We start from the raw sequence: 23,477 nt of genomic DNA on the forward strand, positions 1-23,477 counted from the left end.
GAGTTTCCCTCCCCCTTCAGAGACTTCTCTACACCCATTAAACTGTAGGTCATGTTTGTACACTTGTGTTCTAGCTGGAAGGGGACTGGGAAAATAGGTTTCCGATTTTTTCAGCTTCTTGTGAAAGGTTGCTTTTGTTAACAGGACAGAAAGGGTCAGAGAGTTGGATATGGATAAATACACATTTGTATCTGAAATGGAAGCCAAGAAAAATGTTTCAAAGAGGGAATAGCAGTCAGGTCAAATGCTACTGGTAGACCAAGAAAGATTAGAGAGAGATCTCACCAGTGAATTCAACTCCACAGAGCCAAAAAAGCTTTCACCCTTGACCAAAACAGGCCAAATATAGGAATCAGGTCAAAAGTCAGAATCAAGTAGGTTGTAGAGTGAATGTAGGCAACATTTTTAACAAGTTTGGTTAATAAGAAAGAAGAAAGGTTTATTTAAAAATTTTTTTTTTGTGGTAGGAGACAAGAATATGTCTGTGTGCTCTATCAGGTAGTTACCAGTAGGCGAGAGAAGAGCTAGCTGACAGAGTAGGGATGACATAGTAGAGTTAGACATTGGTAGGAGTATGTGTGTGCACTCTGCCCTTAAGTTTATTACTCACCAGTAGTAATCTTTATTTCCAGTTTTGAATTGTGGTAGACTTTTTTCAGTCTTTTAAAAAAAAGTACCATTATGTAATAGAAATTTTAAAAAGAGATGCATAACAATAGCACTACATAATTGCTGAGAGAACTAGGCTAAAATCCATACTCTTAAGAATCAGATCTATAGTTTATCTTTTGGGTCTTTATCATCTTTTTTTATAGCCTAGGATATGTCATTGTATTCTCTCTAATCCAAATTGTTCACTTCAGTTTCAAATTTTGTATCAACTCTCCAGTTTCGTGGAAAAACAAAGTACTTTAACATCCCATATTTGATGAGGTCATGCCTGGAGGAGGTGCTTAGATGTCTCTGCCTGAGGACAGTCAGCTCTTTCTCTTACTAATGATGTCCGTGGCTCCAGTCTAGCAGCTGAGAACATGGATGGATCTCAGCCCCCATGCAGTCATGGGGTGTGAGGGTTAATGAGACCTCTGAGGTCATCTGATGCATCAGAGGAGCTACTGCTGCAGTAGCTAGTCCCAAGTCAGCCCCCGGGGTGGAAGTGGGACCCTGGAAGTCAGAACCTGGAAATACTGGCTCTTCCCTCCTTCCTCTCATCCTCTCCTGCTCTAAATGTGACTGCCTATCTATAATTTAAGGTTACCGCTGATTCTACCTTTCAGTTCCAGAGATAATGCTTGTTGCCAGTTTGGAGAGAACCTCCAGATTTTTTTTAAACTATATGGGTCTTGGGTCTTTCTGTAACAGTAGTCTAGATCCATGTTTTTAGCAGCCTTAAGCATGATAGACTATAGATATATCCTAGTTTCTTTAGCCATTCCCCTGTTGATGGACATGTGCCATCAATTTTTGTTGTCAAGTGTTGCAGCATATATTCTTATAAGGGTTTTCTTCCTAGTGCTCTTTCTAACCAAACTAACAGCATTTGGAACTCTCCCTCTGATGGAAAAGGCTTTCCAGGTTCCATGGGCCCTGTCTAGAGTGTGGTGATATTGTGGTGTCTCCTGGGTTGTAGCTTCCACAGCAGGTGGGGGGGGAGAGGGTTGGTTCTGTGCACAGTCAGGTGGCCTGCCTTCAACATTTGTGCCTTATGTCTACATCAGCTGCTCAAGTTGCTTATGGTTTGACACTTGAACAGAGGTGGATATACTTTCTCTTCAGTGTTCTCTGTCTGCTCAGACTGTTCACTATCTAACTGCTCATTTCTCAGATTAAGAAGAAGAATGAGATGGAGAGATATTGATCCATACTTGAACCATTAGTTCTAATTTGAAATAGCAATTTTATTTAATTAAAATTACAATTACACAAGCTGTTTTTAGGAAAACTAACCATATTTTAGATTATACTAATGTTATATTTAGCTGTCTGTCCTTAAACATCTTCAGCATGGGTTTGTACAAGATTTCTTTTGCTGCTTCCCCACCTCCCATCCCCACCACTAAGTTAAAAGTTTAGAGCCTCTAAAGTTATATGTGACATACAAATTCATGCAATATCTTGAATTTTGTATTGATTTGTATTAGCTTGTAATTACTCTTACTGAATTTTTAAAAAATGAAGTACCATTGGTTTACATTCTTATTAGTATTTTGGAACTATAGGATTTCACCCCTTAGTTATAGTCACTGAAGTGTGCTCACCACTCACACATAGCCCATTGTGCTGTGTCCCTAATCCTGTTCTCATCCTTCCCCTGGATATCTCATTTCTATGGCTATATTTCACGGGTTGATTTTAAAGTTTGTCTCTGCCCCCTTTGTTTGGTTTCTTAATATTCCACATGTTTAGTGAGACCATTTGGTATTTATCTTTTCTCCTGGCTTATTTCACTTAGCATAATCCCTTCCAATTCCATCCATGTTGCTGCAAATGGCATGAGTATCTCACTGAGTATTATCAACTGTGTATATATACCGCATCTTCATCTACTCATTTTTGGGTACTTAGGTTGTTTCCATAACTTGGCCATTGTAAATTATGCTACATACAATAAGCATGGGAATGTAAGTTTCAAATTAGTGTTTCTATATTTTTTAGATAACTACAAGTGGATTGCTAAGCAATATGGCAGATCATTTCCATACTTTCTATAGGAGATGGATATATTCCCACCACCAATGTAATAGAGTTCTTTTTCTCTACACTCTTGACAATACTTGTTTCTGGTGTTTTTGACATGGGCCATTCTCAGTCATGTGAGAGTATGTTTTAGTGTTAGATCTAATAAGTTTATGATTAGATTCTGAAAGTATTTTTAAATATAAACTGTAATGCAGAAATATTCTTAAAGTTATTTAAATACTCACGACTACTGTTGGTTTCCACATCATTAGCCCATACTGATTCCTGACTTGCACCTCCCCTCCCTGGGTAAACTACAGGTGATCTTTGAAATTACCCTTTCCCTTTACCTCGTGTTCCTGGGCCTTCAGAATACCCATGAAAGCCCTTCTGCATCCAGGCCTTCTTTTCATGGTGTCGTTCCTCTATATTTTGGATTTGCAATATTGTCTTCCTGCCTGCTTGTTTCACCTCAGTGTTTCAGGAAACACTCAGCTGTCAGCACTCTGGACACATGCCTCTCCCTTAAGGGAAAAAAAGAGTAATTCCTTCCTCTTCTTCTGGTGCTTTGTACTCACCATTTTCTTCCTGTTGGACTGTGAGTGCTTCTCCATGGGTTTGGATACCTCACTGGGTATCCAGTCATTTGTGTCTTAAGTGAAAGGGGTGCAGTTAGTTCCACTTGGGTACCCAGACTATCTGGTCAGATCAAGGGTATGATTCCCACCCCAGCAGAGATATAAAATAGGTGTTTATGTTTCTTGATTTAGAAAAACTTGCTAACAGCACACAAGGATTCATCTTTTAGTTTAAGATAATTACATGTGACTTCCCTGATGGTGCAAGGGTTTAAGTCTCAGCATCCACTGTAGCCCCAGCCAAGGAGGTAACCCACATGACTGTCCTTTCTCAGCCTCTGCAGTTTATTTCAGTATATCTGTCAGATCTGCTCCCCACTCTGTCTCTGGTGAATCCTCTCTCTCTCTCTCTCTCTCTCTCTCTCTCTCTCTCTCTCTCTCTCTCACACACACACACACACACACACACACTCTCTCTCTCTCTCTCTCTCTCTCTCTCACACACACACACACACATACCCCCTCTCCTGTACCTCTGGTCTGTACCCCAGCTCTTGCATGCATAAATAAATAAATCTTTTTTAAAGAAAAAAATGGGAAGGCATTGTCTTACTTTGTTGTACTTTATGATAAATTAGACTGGAAATAGTATTACTTTTCTTTTTCTCTTCAAATTGCTTTCATTTAACACCATTCCAGTGGTCAAAGTAAATGTCGTATCACATATCTCATTGGCTGTTTTATCAGTTACTTAATAAATAGATGTAGCTTAGTAAGTGTATTTTGACTTCTTTATAATGTTGTCATAGTGTAAGAACTGTCAAGAATTTGGCATGTTCTAAAGCACTTTTTAGGGTAAACTCTGGCCTTTAATACCTGCCTTCACATCTGCATTTGTCAGAACATGTAGAATATGTATAATGAGTTCCAGTCCTACACAGATTTGGGTACCAACCTACTTCTTCGCAAAATAATGGCTGTTTTTTAAAATTCATGATAGATTATATATTCTGTTCACTATTGTTGTTTTAGAAGTGCTGCTATAGGCATAATTTCTCTGATAAGGTTTTTTCCCCTTCTAGTTCTAGTTATTCTTCTGATGCTCTGGACTTTGAGACCGAGCATAAATTGGATCCCGTATTTGATTCTCCAAGAATGTCTCGCCGTAGTCTGCGCCTGGCCACCACAGCATATTCCACTGAGGATGGCCGGGCCAGGGATGTTCATACCCATGCTGGCAGCTCCACCTCACTCAAGGACAGAGTCACCAGGTGAGCGCTGCTTCCTTCTTATTATACCTCATTCTAATGCCAGTTAAAACCAAACACATGAAATCTTCGATTTGTAAAGCCACACTATCTTGAACACAGATGCGCGTGAAAAGCCATAGTTTTGCCATAAATAGGGGTTAACTATTCCTTGGATTATTTGATACTGATATTCTACAGTTAAGGTTTTCAAGTTCTCTGTTTAGGAGCAACCTTGAGAGGGATGTGGACACCTTGTAACGTGGACACAGCTCTATATATAGTGCCAAGATTCACAGTGTAGAAAACTTTATTCATCTTTGTAACAGGGATTAAACTTCAGCTGTCCACCCAATGTTGTTTGAGGGAAGGAATCTCACCTTCCCTCAATAATCACATGACATTGTAGAGTGTCTCTCTGTTGTTACTGGTTCAAGTCTGTTATTAAAGTCCTTATAAACTGTCATACCTGTGTGAAATACAGGTGTCTGTTATGTTTGTTGGGTTTCTGAATTCCCCATATGCTCACCGCCCTTTTTGTGTCCAAGGAGCAGAGGTTTCTGAAATTTTGTGTCATTTAGAAATAAGTAGCAACTTTACTTTCTGTTGCTCACATAGACATGATGAATTTCCAAAATTGAACTGTTGTCTTTCTCTTAAGAATGGGATGGAGGCTATTAAATGGGGTTGGGGGGTTTCTAGTGGGGGGGTGCTCACACTTAGACAATATCAGGCAGGTGTCAGTAGCTGTTCCCCTACCATAGTTTCTGCGAATGACAAACAACTGCAGGGTTTATTTACACAACTACATTCCTCCACCTCAGCCCTGGAGTTTCTCTGGAGTAGGTTCATGAAAGGAGATCCTTTTAGAACTTAGTAAGTCCAAAGTATAGCTTGGTGTGCGATCCCCACTTGTGGTGAGATAGGACAGAAATCCTGGTGTTTTGTCCTTTAGTGATGGGTGATGAGGCGCTTGAAGAGGGAAGGCTCTTACACCTGCCTGTCTGTCCCCATGACTGAACTTATGCTGAATTTTTCATAAAATATTTGTTTCTGAGAGCTTTCTTTTTGTTATTTGTGGTATTTATAGATGCAGAAATGATTTCAGATTATACCTTTGCCTCCTTACACTGAATGCGATTCCATTTTACTAGAGATTGAGAAATAGTACAGGATATGTATATATGAGCTATTAACTTGTTTTTAAAAGGGGAGAAATTAAATTTATAAATAATTAATTGTTCACATTTATATTATTTTTTATTCTCAGATTATTTTAGGCTTTAACCACTTTCAGGTCATGGGGCCCAAAAATCTGCATGCAATTTTAGGAGGCGTTCTTGGACCCCAGTTAAAGAATTCATTTTAAAAATGAATAGATGTTTAGTTATAGCAGAAAAGATGTAAGGAAATGTGACCTTGAAGATACTGTATTTATCCTCAAAGATTTTATGTTGATAAAATGGAATCATTTTGTATTTACTAGAATAAGTTTATAAAGTTGTTTCTTATTCCTTTCTTTTTAGAACAGCAAAACAGCGCAGAGGTACAGGCAGATCGGCTTTCAGCATGAACCACACCTCAAGGAGGGCAGTGTCCTCGGCTGTCAGCCAGAGCAGCTCTGGCGGGCTGCAGGCTGAGGCATGTCTGCGGCCTCCTGTATTGGATGAGTCTCTCATCCGTGAGCAGACCAAAGTGGCCCACTTCTGGGGTGAGTTACAGGAGATTCAGAACTTGTATCTCTCAGATAGTTCTAGAAAAAGGAAGGTTATGGACAGGTTTTTTGCTTTTTGCTTCTGACTGGTTGGGAGGAATCCAGGAATTTCCAGGCTTTCCCTAAACTCATATAAAAAGTGCAGGAGCCTGGCCCTGACTGCTGCCTTGTTTGGCTGTGCTTATATATAGTTGTGCGTTGTGAGGGGAAGGTTTAGCGTCAGGGAATAATCTGGCAACTGTTTTTCTAAATACATTTCTTTCATAGGATGTTTAAGCAAACTCATTATAAAAATTGACCAGTGTGATTTCAAATTCCAGAAAGCTCTAAACAACAAGATAGTTTTTTTTTTTTTTTAACTTATTGGAAAGTACCCGTTAAAGATGGATTGAAGGAGGAAGTGATGTGGTTTATAAGCTGACTCTTCTTAAAGAAGGAACATTGATCCCCTGTTGTTGCTGCTGAAAACATCTCATGGGGAGTGACAGCTTTGACAGAACTGTTTTCTTGTGTTCTCTTCATGTTCTGATTGGCCCTTTTGAAAGAATTAGAAGATACAGATTAGTTCCAAAATTTATATGTGCTAATTTGGGAAATGTTGGAATTCACATTTGGTCTGTTTTGCTCAAAAAGCAGTAGTCACTAAGCAACAGAGGAAGTGGGTGCTGTTGCTGCTTTTTTCTTGTCTCCTCATTCTCTGACTGCCTCCTTAGCTTTGTGTGTGTACTTGTGCATGTGTATAAGTGTTTTTGAAGACATATTTTCACCTTGAATCATAAGATAGTGTCTGAATAATCTGGAGAAATTTTCATTAAATTATAGGCAGTTTATAAAATAAATGTTGACCAGTGCTGTAATGCTGGTTGACTAAACACTGTAACCTTTGTTTTTGTGTGTGTGCGGGTTTTGTTCTGGCATGATAATTTGAGCTCAACAGACAAAATGTGTGTGTGTGTGTTTTTCAGGTCTTGATGATGATGGAGATCTTAAAGGTAATTATTTAGTCATTATTCTTTCTAACTTCCTAACTTTCAAGTTAGAAGTTTTAGTTAGATATATCAGCATGTTGTGATAAGCAGGTTCTGCTTACTTTTTTAAAACTAGGTGGAAATAAAGCTGTCAATCAGGGAAATGGTGATCTGGCCTCAGGGGCAGCAGCCACAAAGAGCAACGGCTACACCTGCAGTGACTGCAGCATGCTGTCTGAGCGCAGGGACACACTCACCGTGCACGCCACGCCCCATGCCCCACTGGCCTCCAGAATTTACTCCAGAGATAGAACTCAAAAACGTAAGTCTTAGTTTTTTAAGTTAGAAGATTTCATGCCCAAATATTTACTTTTATAAACCTGGTTCTACAACCTTTCTATCATAGACTTAAACTCAAAATTATCCTTTAAAAGTTGAAGAAGCTCTCCCAAAATTAATTTTTTGTTCCTCTACTTTCTCTTTCAACTTCCATATTATGTGGTTAGTACTTTTAACCTAGAGGTGTCTAAAATTCTATATATTTGAACTTTGTTAAGCAAAAGAAAACCCCAATTGAATGAAACATGAATGTGTGGTCCTTTCAGGTGCCTCCTTTTTTTTTTTTTTTTTTTTTTTACTGTCACATTCACATGACCTTAAGGAGTAACTTTATGACTTCTGCTACCAGAGGTGTTTTTGACAATGAAAAACATTACTGTGGGCTCTATTGTTGCCATGAGAATTAGTGGGTGTGCGGACTTCAAATTTGGGGATAGTGATGCAGGAATGTGCAGGGGCTGGGTTGGGGAATGTGGAGCACTAGCTTTGTTGGGGATGTTGACTCATTGCAGAGCCATGGTGCCCTGTTAACTGGCAGAAGTGGACTTCAGAGTCCTGACTGAACTTGCTTGTACATGGAGGTCCTTAGATAGGGCTCTGGAGGTGAATGAGGAGAGCCTGCTAAAGCTCTTCTAAGTAGGCCTGTAGGAGCCTGATCTTGGCTCAGGTGGTACTGAATTGTCCTTATTACTGAGCCTCCAGGAAAAACCTAGCTACAGATCCCCTTCCAGGTCCCATGGCATGACCAAGATGACCTTCCATGACTTCCTGGTTCAAACACTGCTCACCAAGACACAGAGAAGTTAGGGGGAACATTTGATTTGAAAGTGTTTCACCTTGTTTTTGATTTCTTCACACCTTGTCTAGTGCTAGTCATCTTGGCTGGACCATCGGGCCTGCTTTGCCTCTTAGACTAGGTGGGGATAGAAGGCATCAGCACGGCAGGGTTGTGTCACATTACACACTGTATTCCTGACTGTACCTTGCACCTGGGGCACTCAGCTAATATTTTTCAGTGTGTTTTGATACAATGAAGGATGGTACCAGTGCTAAGGTTTATTTTCATTTTAACTTTATATCCTTGTGACTAGAACTTCTTCTGGCTTTGTCTCCTATAGCATTAATTGACACTATTAGTATTAGTATAACAAAATTGTAATGTAGAAAAGTGGGAGAGGAGGTGGCATTTCCTTTATAGTACTTTCTAGATTACATCCTGCTTGAGCGCCCCTTAAGTGGAAACCAACATTGCAGACACTCATCCACTTCTTGTGTTCTGCATGCTTGTCTCACTAATCTTCACAGTAGCCCTGTCCCATTTATAGACTGGCACCTAACTTCAGTGTACTCAAAGACTGGCACTCTGAGCTTTCACTAGCCTACAGATTGACATCCAGGCCTTTACTAGCTTATAGGCTTTAACCACCTTACAAACTTGCTGGAAGTGATGGAGCTCAGACCTGTACCCAGGTGTCTTATCTCTAGGGTGATTGACCCCGAAGATGCTCCTGGCCCACTGCATGCTTACTGACCAGGGGGAGCTCAGAGTTCAGCACCTGACAGAAGTCAACATAACTGTACAAAGACTTATTTATTACAGAGGTTTATGAGACTTTGCTTTGAAGTCTGCTATTGTTAAGTTGAACATCACATTCTTAGAGTGAAGCACTTTGTATGAACTTTTATTTGGTGGAATGCTGATGCTTACAGACCCTTGAACATCTATGGGAGCATTTATTATTTTTTCTGAAACCTCCTAACTTACACTAGTAAACATTACATGTACTTAAAATGGTATAATATGGATGTTGTCATGTACCTGAACTCAGCTCATGTGAGTAATTCTTACACAGTAAGTTCCGGGTGTAATTTTGTTAGTAGTCTCCAAAAATTCATTGGTAGTCCCTGTCTAAACTGATTTTGAGTATTTTTGAGGTGAAAACAACTTGTATTTTTACTTGCTTTGGGTTTCTACCATCCTTGCACTTCAGATTGTAACAGTATAGAGCCAATACTAATTTGTTACCCTGCAAAGATAATCTATTTCTAATTATTAGAGCAAACTGTCTATGAGAGAACTTTAGAAAATCAGAGAGATGCTTAAGGAAGAAAATTAAAATCACTCATAGCCTACCACTCAGGTAAACAAACTCCTAACAGCATGCACACATTGAGCCTTGCCTTCAGGCTTTTCCATTGCACAGTTGTCATATTGAATAGATTGTTATATAAACCTTATTTACTTAAAATATGAACAGCTTTTCTCAAGCATAAATTAACTTTCTCACACACACTTTTTTTTTTTTTTTAAAGATTTATTTATGGGCCCTCCCTGGTGGCGCAGCGGGTTAAAGCACTGCACTAAGAAGCTAAAGCCACTTCCGCATGAGTTCGATTCCCGCCTGCCCTGGAGGAGATCCACATGGCGAGGCAGACCTCTCCTGACCCGCCCACTGCTCCCCTCAGCAGTGTACTTCATCGATCTGCCTGTTCTGCTCCCCACTCTGTCTCTGGTGAATCCTCTCACCCTCCGCATCTCTGGCCTGTACCCCAGTTCTATATGAATAAATAAATAAATCTTAAAAAAAAAAAAAAGATTTATTTATGCATACAGAACTGGGGTACAGGCCAGAGGTGCAGAGGGTGAGCGGATTCATCAGAGACAGAGTGGAGAACAGAACAGGCAGATTGAAATACACTGCTGAGGGGAGCAGCGGGCAAGACAGGAGAGGTCTGCCACGCCATGTTCCTGGCTGGGGATCGAACTCATGCTACAGTAGCTGCGATAACTTCATAGTGCTGTGCTTTTAACCTGTTGTATCACCAGGGAGGGACCTCACACACACATTTTTTTATGTTTGTGTTTGTTTACATTCTCTTGGAGAAATCTTTAAAAAGTACAGATAAAGTAAGTCTGTCCCCTATCCTTATTTAGTTTCCCTTCAAGAAATAACCATTGCTATGAGTAGTTCCATGTGAAGCCTGATTTTTAAAATAAGGTGTAAATTCTTATAACATAACATTAATCAGTTAACCATTTTAAAGTATATAACTCACAGTGTGGTGAACCAGAACCTGAATTTTGCTTTTGTCTAGCTATGGAAATATGTAGTTTGTTTTCAATTTAATTGTCATCATAGTATGTATGTGGCTTTGCAATTCTTTTTTGATATGTTAAGATTAAGTTTTTTGATGCCGGTGTAAGGTTAAATGAGCTGTGTCTAAATGGACTTTGAATCAAGTGTTTTCTGTTTGTATATTACTAAAGACAGTGTTTCTTTGTGTGCATTTCCATGTATCTATCTACTTATGTACAATGCATATCTTACCTTAGAGTCAAGATTAGACGAGTTAAAGATTGTACCGCACATGAACCCTGTGGTTTTCAAATCCGAACCTTCGGAAGTTTCAAGTTGCATGCACTCTTGACAAAACATGATTTTCTGGTTCATATCAAAAAGGCTTTAAAAGACCACAAGTCTTTTCCTTAGGACATTAAGTAGTGCTCAACAAAGCAGGGTGCTGATGAGATGTGTGCAAATGGATGGATTACATTCTTCCTTGAGGATTAGATTCTTTAGAAGAAGCATGAAGGTTGAAGACATGGAAGACTTAGCTATACCAGGTACACTCCTTTCATTGGGCCCAGAGACTGGCCTGATTTGCTTGATTCACTGGAAGTGCTCACAGGAAAAAAGACTTTCTGTATTCTCTTTCCTGCCAAAGGCAACACTTCCAAGGAAAGTGTAAATTAATTTAGAAAAGATAGGTCATTTCTGTGAAAAATTGTCAGTTGTTTTGCTGACTTAGAACAAATTTTTCTTACTGAGCCTGCCTTAAGCTTTAGAGAAATAAAGGTCTAAATGTCTACTGCCTATGGCAGATGAAGTAACTGACTTTGGAGCTGTGTGGCAAACCAACTAGTCCCAATGTAGTAAAATGTTACTGAAGAGGTGTGCAAGGTCCATTTGACTGCAGAAGCAACTGTGAGCACGTCAGCAGCTAAGGGACTAATAAAGACCAGCACTGAGGATGAACACACTGCCTGAGGCTACTCTTCCTGAAGAAAACATAACTAGCAGTCAATATATTTTCAAAACTGTTTTGACCATCAGCTTCTACATAAATAATTTTCACTTGCTAAATCAGTAATTGGTAAAAGAGAGCAAAGGTTATGTGCAATTTCAATTTAAATAAATTCTTCCAATTAACTTTCAAAAACAGACTAACATTTTCCCACCATTATAGCAACATGAGAGTCCCCATTCTATATACACTTTCCAGTTCTTTATATTTTAGTTCCTTTAACATTTTTGCTACTTTGATGGAAATGGAATTTCACTGTTTTTATTATCAGTGAAGCTGACCACACATTATCTCTTAAGAGATTCTCCCCCCCCCCCATTTTTGTCAATCAATAAAGTATATACTACAATGAAAACAAAGAAGAAAGTATGTAGAGTTTGGAACAAATTTGTCACTAATGTTCAGGGCTGATAGCCCCAGTTTGATGTTTTATTTCACAGATGTATTTATTTATGTATATAAGAACTGGGGTACAAGCCAGTGGTGTCAGGGAGGTAAGAGGATTCACCAGAGACAGAGCGGGGAACAGAACTGGCAGATCAAGTGAAATACAGTACTGGGGGAAACAGTCGGTAGGTCAGGAGGGGTCTGCTGTGCCATGTGGGTCAGCTCCCTGGCAGGGGATCAAATTCATGCTTCAGTGGCTGCAGTTAGCTTCATAATTCTGAGCTTTAACCTGTTGCACCACCAGGGAGGGCCTTCCAGTTTTATGTTGTTGTGGGACAAGGTTCCAGTTTGCAAATAACTTACTACTTTACTGAGGTTATTTGGGGAGAAAAAAATTCTAATTATTTCTTTAAAGACACTCCAACTCAGACTTCACTAGTTCAAGCTGGCCTATGCTATGTATTCTAAAATCACTGAAGTGTTGTTGAGTTGGGAGAGTAAGTGGGAAAGTTAAATCTTAGAAGCAAGTTCTGTGTTTCCAGCTGAACTTAACTCTCCCTCCTAATGATCAGTTCATTTTCTGTTTCCTGTTTTAAATGCTGCAGCAAAAGTCGTGAATTCTCCAAGCAAGGCAATAAAGGGGTAAGGGGAGGGTGGGAGGCCTGGAGAATCAGATAAGAGGGTGACTTCTTGGCAATATATAAATACAGTGCATATGAAAACAATATTGGGGAGAAATGACCTGATACACTGGCTGTTTTGTAGATTGCTGTTGAAAGACTTGGCGTTGATAGCTGTTCTATATTGGTGGCTTTTGCAGCTCTGCCTGTCGGCGTGGATTGTGTGCAGACTGCCATCCGTTGTCATTATGACTCTTCCAAGTTGTTGCTGGTGTCTGTCTTAAAATGTTGATTCTTCTTTGCCTGAAATGAATAATTTAACTGTCTGACTTACCAGGGGAGTAAATGTTGGCTTTGTGGGAAGAAGTAACTGTGTTCACGGTTTTTTGATAGGCGGTGCATCTTTCTACATGGATAGGATTTTGTGGCTGGCCAAGTACACTTCGTCATCTTTTTCATCATTCTTAGTTCAACTTTTTCAAGTGGTTTTAATGAAGCTCAATTATGAATCAGAAAATTACAAATTGAAAAGTTATGAATCAAAAGATCGTGACTCAAAAAGCTATAAGTCAGAAAGCCATGAATCAAAAGGTATTTAAATAATTTTTTCCTCCCTTTTCCACCAAATAAATGCTTTCGAGGTGGAGAAAACATTTCTTTTCCAATTGGTGCTTGATTTATGTTTCTTCTCTTTGGGTTACCATGCGGATTCTCTGTGGCTGCTTTCTTTGGACCTTTCTAGAAGGGAGCTTATGAAAGTTTTAATGTGTTCTGTGTATAATTCAGTTTTCTGAAAGTTCACCCATGTTTAAACATCTTTAAGTCACTTTTGAAATACAGTTAACATACTTGCAAGTTTTGATTTTTACTATCTTTTTAAAGCAAAAACAATTTCACTTGAATGGCGTTTGATGATGATGTTTCAGAAAAGTTTTAAGCTGGCCCATCTTTGAGTTGTATTAACTGGGTGTATTTAGCCACATGGGTCAAACTAAATTAAGCAGACCTCTGTCACCTATAATCACCTGCATTGTCTGTGCCATCAACTATCTTGAAAGTGGAGGTGGTCAGCCTCGCATGCTCTTGACCAAGCTGGCTTCATTGGAATCTGAGAAGCATTTGAACTTGGCATTGTTGAGTTTTTCTAAGCCTCTTTTGCGTGTATTGCAGCTCATTCCAATTACTGTGGGAGAATGAATGTAAAAGAGTTTGTCGGAGAGCAAGGCCACCTCAGTGTGAATGGGGAGTCGTTGTGTAAGTATGGCTTCATTTCACATGTGGAACTTTGGGTCTTGAGATGTTCCCCACAGGAACATTCCTGTTCCCCTATTAATATTAGGCTATTAATAATAGAGAATGAATGAATCACATGAATACAGGCCCTGCACCAATTAAGACAGGCTGGAAGAGCTGTTTTTAATCCCTGCATATTAGAAGCGGATAACCACCAGACTGTTTGCTTTTTTTTTTTTTTTTAATTTTCTTAAAATATAATTCAGTCTTTAAATTTTTCAAACCGCCATTGCTGTGCACCGTTGAGATTGACAAGATTTGCTTATTAATCTGTCAAATTAACTGCTTATCACCACCATCCACAGGCGATGACTGTAAGGGGCAGAAGCATCTTGAAACACACAAGGCCATCTATCTGCAGTCTTCACAGGCACTTGGAGCAGGGGCCACTTGGCACATCTTTTCTTATGCAGGTTGTCTCTTGCACCATTATACTTTGTTTTATCACATTCTTCACATATGCTTGTTCCTTGTTTAATTTGTATTTAGAATTCAAGTGCTCCTTAAAGACAGAGGAATGATACTAACTTGAATGTATGGGCATTATCTCTCTTGAAAAACTTCTTTGTAAATATATTTAGTACAAATTAAACGTACAAAAAATAGCTTATTTATGTGAAAGTAAAGGCTTAGAAAAGGCTGGTCACCCTTCTGGGGAGTGTTATCTCGACATGAAGCTGCCTGACCCTGGGAAATATACTGCTCCTCGTTGCTCTGGTGATGTTATCTGTGCCCTAAACCTGTGCAACAAGGAGACGCGTGCATAAAGCTTTAGTTTTCCATTTTACACATGTAAGCTTCTTGGTAAAAAGGTACCTTTTTTAGGTGACTTTGAAAATAAAGTTGAGCTTCAAAAATAGTTTTCCCAACTATTATTAACCATAAAGCAATAACTTTCAAAATAAGCTCTTCAACTATTATTTCTTTGCATATCAGCCATGTCATGTTCCTAAATAGTCTCAGGAATCAACAGGCAAGCGCTAATACAACTTTCAACAGTTACTCTTAAAAAAAGAAAAAAATTATTTCGTAAACAGTTTCTTTATATAATATGTGATATTTGATATAAAGCTTGTTGTTACAGTCAGTCATCCAGTGGCCCTATAATTAAACATTCCAAAATACTTCGTCCCTAGAAAATATTAACTGTTAGAACTGTCATTTTGGTTTCTGTGTTATCATTGTCTCACTTAGAGCTTGTTAACTGTTTGTTTCTATGGAATTTTGTTTTAAAGTATTGTATTTTTTTTTTTTTTCAATATAAATTCTGCTAACATGATCTAGAAAGCTGTGTAGGGTAGTTCCCAGTAACCAGACTTTGGATTTCGTAAGACCGATGATTTACTTTTTACGTTTCTAGTATCTCATGCAGAGAAAGGTGAATGAAAACTATTCGTATGTGCAGCAGGGTTTTCTTAAGCTTTTTTCAGTATCTTGCTTGGACTTAAAGTAATTGAATATTTTTGTTTGTGAGGAGGCCCTTGACTTAGTAATAGGAGAGGATTTTTGGTAGCCTGTACTAATGTGAGTTTCTGCTGTAAATGGAAAGCTGGCATTCTGGTGTGTGTGTCTGAGTGTGCCTCTCCTGCACATCTAATCTATCACAGGTTACCTCTTGCTGCAAACACTACAAAGGATTGGAGCTGCGGGATGGTCTGTATCGAAGACGATGCTGTCAGTTCTCTGGTTGGCCATGTTGGCTCCAGGTGGTTATCTGGCTTTCTGTGTTAACATTTGCTCCAAGGCTTTGGGCGGTTACTAGCTTCTGCGTAAATGACTTACTTCACCAAGTAAAATTTTCATTTTAGGGTTGTATACTTTATTCATGATGTAACATGTTTTATTCTTTATACCTTACAGTACTAACATACTATAACTTGCAGTTGCATGAATGTTCTTGTTTCTCTGGTGTGGAGTTTGTGTAAGGCTAGCTGCTGGATTTTCCTGTTATTGAGAATGCATGGATTTGGTGTTTCCTCTTGTCCTGTGCATCTGCCAGCATCACGTTTGCTCTGGTTTCTGTGTTATGTTTCTGTGTTTGAGTGTATGGGTATTTCTGCTATAATAACTAAATTATGTTAACATATTTCATTCCTAATTTCATCATAATATACTTGCAAAATATCTGCTAGTAAATTTCCTTGTGCTTCTAGCTTGGCCTTTACAAAAATAATGCATTTAGGAGTTTGGTTTCCTAAAAAAAATTTCCTTAGAATATTTGGTTTTTTCTTTTTTAGGGAAGGCAGCCTCTGGAATATTCTGGTGGCTAGGGATTGGATGGTACCAGTTTGTTACTTTAATTTCTTGGCTGAATGTATTTCTTCTTACTAGGTAAGAAAACTGATAACACATCAAATTGCTATTTTAAAGAACTGATTTTTTGGGGGGAGGCTAAATGCAGGATATTTGCTTTGTTTCATGATGATTTAGCTTATGTTTAAATGGTTTTTGTAGTTTGGTTTATTAATGTCTTGCATTTATTTATCAAAATGCTTTCAGGTTTTTGTTCAATTTCAAACCACTCCTGTGAGATAGGAGAGATAGATATCATTCTTAAAGATACAGAAGTATACAGAGATGAAATAATGTATTGAGGCTACTCAACTAAGAAGGGTATGATCAGGACTAGTGTCCAATCCTGGATTCCTGCTCTGGAATCCTGTAGCTCCTAGCATGGCACCTAAATATTAAATGGGTATGGATCTAGGTAGGCCCAAGAGACACCATTTGTAGTTGTATATATTACTTATACATAAAATATAACTGCATTTCTGGTACTGTGGACTTCCATTTTTAAATGGGGAGAGGGGCATTTTGTAGAAAATTATCTAGTGTAGTAAAATAGAATATAGAACCTGCCTTTTACTTTTTCCAAGTTACTGTTTATTTTTTTATTTCTAGGTGCCTTCGAAATATTTGCAAGTTTCTGATCTTGCTCATTCCACTATTACTTTTACTAGGTATGTAAAATTTGTCTTAGTACCCTTTTTAATATGTATGGATATATATGTAAGTTAGTGAAAGAATGAAGCTTTTATATATCTTTTGAGAAGCAGTGTAAGTTCATGTGTACACAATTTTTCTCTCCTTTAAGGTGCAGGCCTTTCATTGTGGGGCCAGAGTGGTTTCCTTTCATTCCTACCTGTGTTAAACTGGACAGACTTGTACAGAACACAGAGGGTGGATGACCTAACGAACATGTTCACACCAGACACTTCTCACCTGAGCCAGCCTCCAGAGGTAATCACTTAGAAAGTTCTCATTCCTGGCATTGTAAATATGTATTCTTCAGAGTAAATTTTCTTACTATTAGTGAACAGGGTAGTTGGGTACACATTTTTAGAAAATATTTTTAAAGCTCAAATAAGCAAGTTTTACAGCTTCTTAAATGTTCTGAATTGAAATAATGTAGATTTAAAGTAACCTCATTATTAAGTAAATTTGAATTGAAAACATAGTATTAACAACTTTGGAAAAATAGAAAAAAATAAAACCACCCATTGTCTGTCGTGCAAGAAAAAATCACTAATAGATGAAAGTATTTGTTGTTTCTCTTTAGTTGTATTTGTGTACATTGTAGTTAGCATTTTACCATAATACTGTGTTTTGTATTTTTACTTATTTTTTGCTTAAGATTATTCAGGTCTTGGTCTAGTTTCTCATTTGTTGCTGTCGGAATTTCTTTCCATTTTAGGGTGATGATGAGACTTTTACCAGGCATCGCATGAGTGAAGTGGAAAGGCGGATGACATCTTTGTATGGACAGTGTCACAACCATGAAGAGAAACTTAGAGAACTGACAGTTTTGCTTCAGAAATTACAAATGCGGGTGGACCAGATGGACAGCGGTAGTGAAGGCACGCTGTCCTTGGTTAAAGATGTGGTGAGACAGCACCTAAAGGAAATTAATGCTGATGGACTGTTGAGCTCTAAGGTAATGCTAAGAGGTTCTTAAGTGTTTTGTTCTCCTCTAGGGCACAAGGAGCAGGAGAGGCACTGCAGTGAGGAGTGGTTGTACTTTTAATTATTGAATTATTTGTTAAATAAAGTAATTTTATGATCCTGCTGTGGCCTGAGGCACGTGTTTATTTTTTTTCTGCTGTGATAATGCTGGTAGTATGAAGGGACCTTGAGCTTATAGTTGCCTGGATCAATATGCTTGAAGTTTTCCTATCTGTTCAAAAGACATTTGGTGTGCTACACTGATTTCTCAATAGTTTTTTTGTTGTTGTTTTCAGTTTCTCGGGCATAAAATTGAGATGGTTTCAGTATGATCCAATTAACGTAGCTGGCCATTTAACAACTTTGTAGGTGGAGAGGGTGAACTTTGTTGTTTCTTTGCAGATAAGGGGAAATAGGAAGAGTTGTAACTAATCTGCTTAAAAATCTGGATCAAAAAAGAACTCGGCTGGAATTCATGAGGTGACAGCTCACTGAGTCCTCTCCTAATAGGCAGCATTGTGCTGAGAGGAGTCACACTAGGAAGCACACCGGCGTTAGACACTTCTTAGCTGAGGCAGCCTGAGAGATTCTCATTCCAGCAGAGATGATGTGGGTGAAAAATTAGAAGATAGTAGTGAGCTGGCAGCTTTAGTTATGGCTCATTTACCCTCTCATCAACAAATGTTAAGAAAAAAATGTTTACCTTCTGTTTTATGCAGCCTGGGTGCATTTTCAAAATTAGATTCACTTAGTACAGATTTAACCCATTCTCTTATACCATCTTCCATAGTATTTACCTGTATACAGGTATGATTACGATGGTATTCCTCATTCAGCACGGAATTCTCCTGAAGCAGGAGGGTTCTTAACACACTAGGGTTAAATATTTTAATTACTTGATAATTCACATTTTCCTCTGAGCTATTGACATGTATTTGTGTGTGTGTGTGTGTGTGTGTATTTGCATTGTCTAGTAGAGCATGCCATTAGTTACCTGTAGCTGTATAAATTTAATTTACTTCAACTAAATAAAATTTAGTTTCTCAATTGCAGTAGCCACATTTCAGTGCTCAACAACACATGTGGCTGGTGACTACAGTATCGGACAGCTCAAACCTAGGACCTTTGGTCAGGCACAGGGATGTAGGGCTGAGCAGCTGGAGACCGGGAGAGTCGGCAGCGAGGAAACTCACAGCTGACTTCAGTGCCTACGCTTTCCACATATCCACCCATGGGTTCATCTTTCCAAATGACCTTTATCTTTTACTCAGGTTTATCTTTTTTAAACATATTTTTAATGTAAATTTTTACAAATCATTGTGGTTATTTTTTGGAATAATGTGGGGTATAAATTAACAAATGAAATTACCCATAATAAGCATATTATCCTGTTTCTGTCTCCGATCTGGATTTCAGTCCTGCAGAATGCACAATACCTTGGCCATGTTGTCCTCACCTCCATTATTGCCCTCTGATTATATAATTGGCAAAGATTTCTTTTGAGACTTCCTTAGGGAGTATATTCTCTTTTTTTGCTATAGTTTTGTCTTTTAAAAATTGCTGAAGAAATCTCAGAGGAATTATGTTAAACTTACTTTCCAGCAGTCAGCTTATGTTTGAAAAGCTGATTTTCTTTATCATTGATGCTTTTGATGAGCACTTCTCTCACTATGTCAGAAAAGTAACTTGTTTATTTAATTGCATAATAAACCACTTGATAAGTGATAAACTCTGTTCTGAATGGTATTACTAAGTGTTCTGGGTAAATGTTCTAGTTCATTTGTTTCTTATATTTGTGTTCACTTTTTTCATACGAATAGACTGAGATGGGAATGGATGTGTTATGCATCAATATCAATAATTCTTTTTCTTTCAATCACTATACATACACAGTGGGTGCTTAGTGAATATTTGTTGTATGAATAGTAATCAATTAAATTTTCTGTCATTACAAGACTTTATTAATACTCATATATAATTAGTAAAGTTACTTGTGCATTTCAGCAGAGGTTTAAGATCTCTAAATTTCAGAGCTGAAGATAAGCCACCAGAAGATAACTCCCTCTAGGATGCTTGCTGTGTCACAGATTGTGACCAAGTCTCTAATTTTGGGATATCAGTAAATTGGTCTAACTTGGCTAGGTTTTTGTTTATTTGTTGCATAACTTTCTTATCATTCATCCATTTTCCTTTTCAAGGCTGATTTTATGACTTTCCAGCAAGAACATGAGCTGCGCATCTCAAACTTGGAAGATACTCTTAGAAAACTGACAGAAAAATCTGAGGTATTATTTTTTGACCATTAATTATATCCCCAACAAAGTGAATTTTTTAATAAGAAAGTCAACTGCAGTTACTGTTTTCAAGTTACTAACCTTAAAATGCTTTCTTAGGGTTTTGGCTGCTTTCCCTTATAAAATTAAAAAGATTTCTGACTGTGCCTGTTTCCCTTGATAGTTTACTTTTTTACTTTAATGTTTCAAAAATGTTTCTGGCTCACTTGTTCTGAGGTGACTTATTGAGGAGAAAGCCTGAACCCAGATGTCAGCCAGGGGTCAGTGGGACTGCAGAAGCAAGAGGCTGGCTCTCCAGGTTAAGGCCACCTCTGGCCATGCCCCATTCTAAAGTCCTTGCTTCTCAGAATCACAACCTACACCAAAGGCAATAGGTTGTCTTTGGAGGGATAATGAGGACCTGAATGTTTTGATTAATTTTCTGGTAGGGAAGTAAGTTATTATAAGATGTTAGTAAAGGCAGAGGAGGAGGTAGCGTGTTTTCACTAATCTAAGACAGGATTTATGGAGAGTTTGGATTCAGGTTCTATGTTTCATGAGTGCTTCACACAGAGCCAGTCATCAGATATGGTATCATTGTTGAACTAAATAGAAAAACAGAATTGACCTGGGTTAGATGTGATACTATGTAGGGCTCTCAGACCAGCTACTGTGTTGTGAGAGTGTTAGAATCTGTGAATTCAGTTCAATAGTGCATCAGGTGTTTCCATGGTACTGGAAGGGCCAGTCGCTTGCTAGGAGCCTACCATTCATTTCAATTTGCACTTGCTCTAGCCTGTATTTAAGCTCTGATGATTCTGACCTCTGTCAGGGTTACTGTTTGAACAGACACAGTCATTCAACTTAGTGCAGTGTGTTGCCATCTGTATCTTTGAACAGATCATATCAGTATATAATATCTTCATGTGTAAAGTTGCCATTTCCTTTCCCTCACCCTTCCACATTTAAAAAACATTTCCCAAAAATGATGGCAACCTCCTCTTCTTGCCCTGGGGTTTAGTTATAGGAACAGTTTTTGAAAGTCCATCAAGCTGTTCTCATGTGCCCTGTCAGCCTTTCTGAATACATATTGTGTCTTCTGAAGTTTACTTTGAAAAATAGAATAGCCATGTCCCACCTGCCAGCCAATAAACAGGTCTGGACTTGGAATTAAGGGGGGACAATTCCCATATAAGCGTGTGGTGGGCGGGGGTGGGGGGAGAGTGTTTGTATGTGTATTTAATCAAGTATATGATTTTATGAAAAGTAGTGTATAACCTTGTATATTTAAACAGGCTGTTTCTTATACTTTTTAGGCCATCCAGAAGGAATTAGAAGATATCAAGCTAAGAACAGTTAGGTATGATAATTTCAAATTAAATATCTTGTTTTCTGTTTCCCTTTTGTTATGTGGAGCTGCTGCAGTTGTTAATGAGGGGACACTGGTGTGTGTACCTGGCCTAACAGGTCTTTGCAGGTGGCAGCATTCACAGCTGCGTATCTTTTGGGTGACCCTTTGGAGCCACCAGATGAGGTGGTGGGAGAGGGTTGAAGGTTGGTTATATACTGTTCATTTCTACACAGTATGAACGTGTGGTAACCACACCCAAAACAGTCAAGCCCTTTATTCTGACCCAGAGAAGACTCACTAGCTAAGTGTCCTTGAGGACCCCTCAGGACACAGATGAGTGGGACCCCAATAAGAACTTATGGCATGGTATCAGATGGGTGTCTGTGCCTGGAACTTAGCTGGCACCATGGTTGTCAATGCTCAGACCTGTGCTGCTTCCCCTCCCCAGTCGCCTACCCAGTGTGGGCAGGTCCCCTGCCTTCTGAAATGAGCAGCCCTTTTATATTGGGCAGATAACCTAAATTAATGGAGCTGGCCTCCCTCCTCACTACTGCCAGCCTTCTCATGCCAGGATACAGTGGTTCTGTGCCTGCCCTGAGCCTTTTTTTTTTTTTTCTTTTTTCTTTTTGCCATCTTTACAGTTGCTCATCACTTTCTGGAGTTTAGTGTTTATTTCCTCACTACCCTAGTTAGTTTTCTTCTCCACATTACCTGCTTTCCGTGAGTCCTCTAAAGTGGTAGAGTTTCTTTTTCCTTGATATGCTAAAAGTTGTATCACTTTTCATACCTTTAATTCTGTCACATATACTCCCTTCACACTATGTGTACCTTTGTCTAAGTGTGACAACCTTTAGCTTTTTTTTCCAGTAATTCCTTTGGCTGGATTGGAGCAAGGTGGAATGGGGAGCAGACAGACATGCTGTCACTCCAGATCTTTCTCTCTAGCTTCCGTGTATTTGTATGGATCCGTATCATGACATTAGATCTTATATTCCTTCTATAAGGGGTATTAATGCTTTCCTTTCAGAGCTTTATTTCATTAAATAGGTACAGACCCTAAAATGCTTTTCATGGAGTATACTTTTTTGAGATATGAATTGTTGCTTCTAAGCAACTATGCTCATCTATAAACAAATATAATAATGACAATATTTTATTATAAAATGCTACATAAAAATAGAATTACTGAAACCATACATTTTTTAGTTCAGCTACCCCTTCCACTATCATGAAAAATTCATATGCAACTTTATAATGATCATTGATGACATTGTCTTATAATTTTAAGAAGATACAGTGAGTAAATATTAAATATTTTTAAGAGAGGTCTTTCACCTATCACTGAAAGATACCACTATTTGTAATATTTTGTTAGATATCCTACTTGAGAAGGTGTGCATATTTGTGTATACATAAATAAAATAAGGTGCAAAAAATCTCTTTAGGATTTTGACTTGAAACTGGCATTAAATTTTCATGTTAATATGAGATGAATTGCTGTTTTAGCCATATCAACTTATCTAGAAATGTGGTCTATTTTACCTAAATGTGTTCATCAAATGCTTTTATCTTAGTATACATAATTGGTGATACCATGACTTCTTTCCTCCTCCTCACCTCCCCTGTGGATTTCTAGTGGAGTCAGTGAAGAACAGCATCTGCTTTCCATGGTTGAACATCTTCAGATGGAGCTTGGTCATTTGAAATCACAGTTGTCAAATTGGCAGAATTTGAAGACCAGCTGTGAGAATGGAGACACAGCACATGAAAGAGTAAGTTTTCTCCATTTCTGCATTGTTTTATCATAAAACGTATTAGAAAACTTGAGTTGATTTCTTATTGATATTGTTTAATTTCAGCTTCCTTTAAATACCTAATTTTACTATATTTGAAGTTTTTTTGTTTTTTTTTTAAAGATTTATTTATTTGTGCATACAGAACTGGGGTGCAGGCCAGAGGCTCAGGGGCGGTGAGAGGCTTCACCAGAGACAGAGTGGGGA

The 23,477-nt window shown here is 38.4% G+C and overlaps 1 protein-coding gene across 4 annotated transcripts in view; it reads left to right on the forward strand.

The window, feature by feature from the left end:
* SUN1 (Sad1 and UNC84 domain containing 1) overlaps positions 1-23,477 on the forward strand; it is a 51,259-nt gene that overhangs the window by 16,422 nt on the left and 11,360 nt on the right. Inside the window, exons 3-17 of one of the 4 annotated variants that reach the window (XM_012729186.1) lie at positions 4,340-4,528; positions 6,031-6,215; positions 7,184-7,210; positions 7,323-7,508; positions 13,012-13,209; positions 13,789-13,872; positions 14,217-14,324; positions 15,519-15,617; positions 16,149-16,242; positions 16,813-16,871; positions 17,006-17,151; positions 17,606-17,845; positions 20,052-20,138; positions 21,443-21,486; positions 23,114-23,249. In XM_012729186.1, the coding sequence (XP_012584640.1) occupies positions 4,340-4,528; positions 6,031-6,215; positions 7,184-7,210; positions 7,323-7,508; positions 13,012-13,209; positions 13,789-13,872; positions 14,217-14,324; positions 15,519-15,617; positions 16,149-16,242; positions 16,813-16,871; positions 17,006-17,151; positions 17,606-17,845; positions 20,052-20,138; positions 21,443-21,486; positions 23,114-23,249 (1,882 nt within the window). The remainder of the gene's footprint in view (positions 1-4,339; positions 4,529-6,030; positions 6,216-7,183; positions 7,211-7,322; positions 7,509-13,011; positions 13,210-13,788; positions 13,873-14,216; positions 14,325-15,518; positions 15,618-16,148; positions 16,243-16,812; positions 16,872-17,005; positions 17,152-17,605; positions 17,846-20,051; positions 20,139-21,442; positions 21,487-23,113; positions 23,250-23,477) is intronic. The other 3 variants (XM_012729187.1, XM_012729188.1, XM_012729189.1) reach the window with 3 other exon arrangements.

This window comes from Condylura cristata, unplaced genomic scaffold (assembly GCF_000260355.1).
Source record: "Condylura cristata isolate star-nosed mole 26May11 unplaced genomic scaffold, ConCri1.0 scaffold00024, whole genome shotgun sequence".
Classification (NCBI taxonomy): domain Eukaryota; kingdom Metazoa; phylum Chordata; class Mammalia; order Eulipotyphla; family Talpidae; genus Condylura; species Condylura cristata.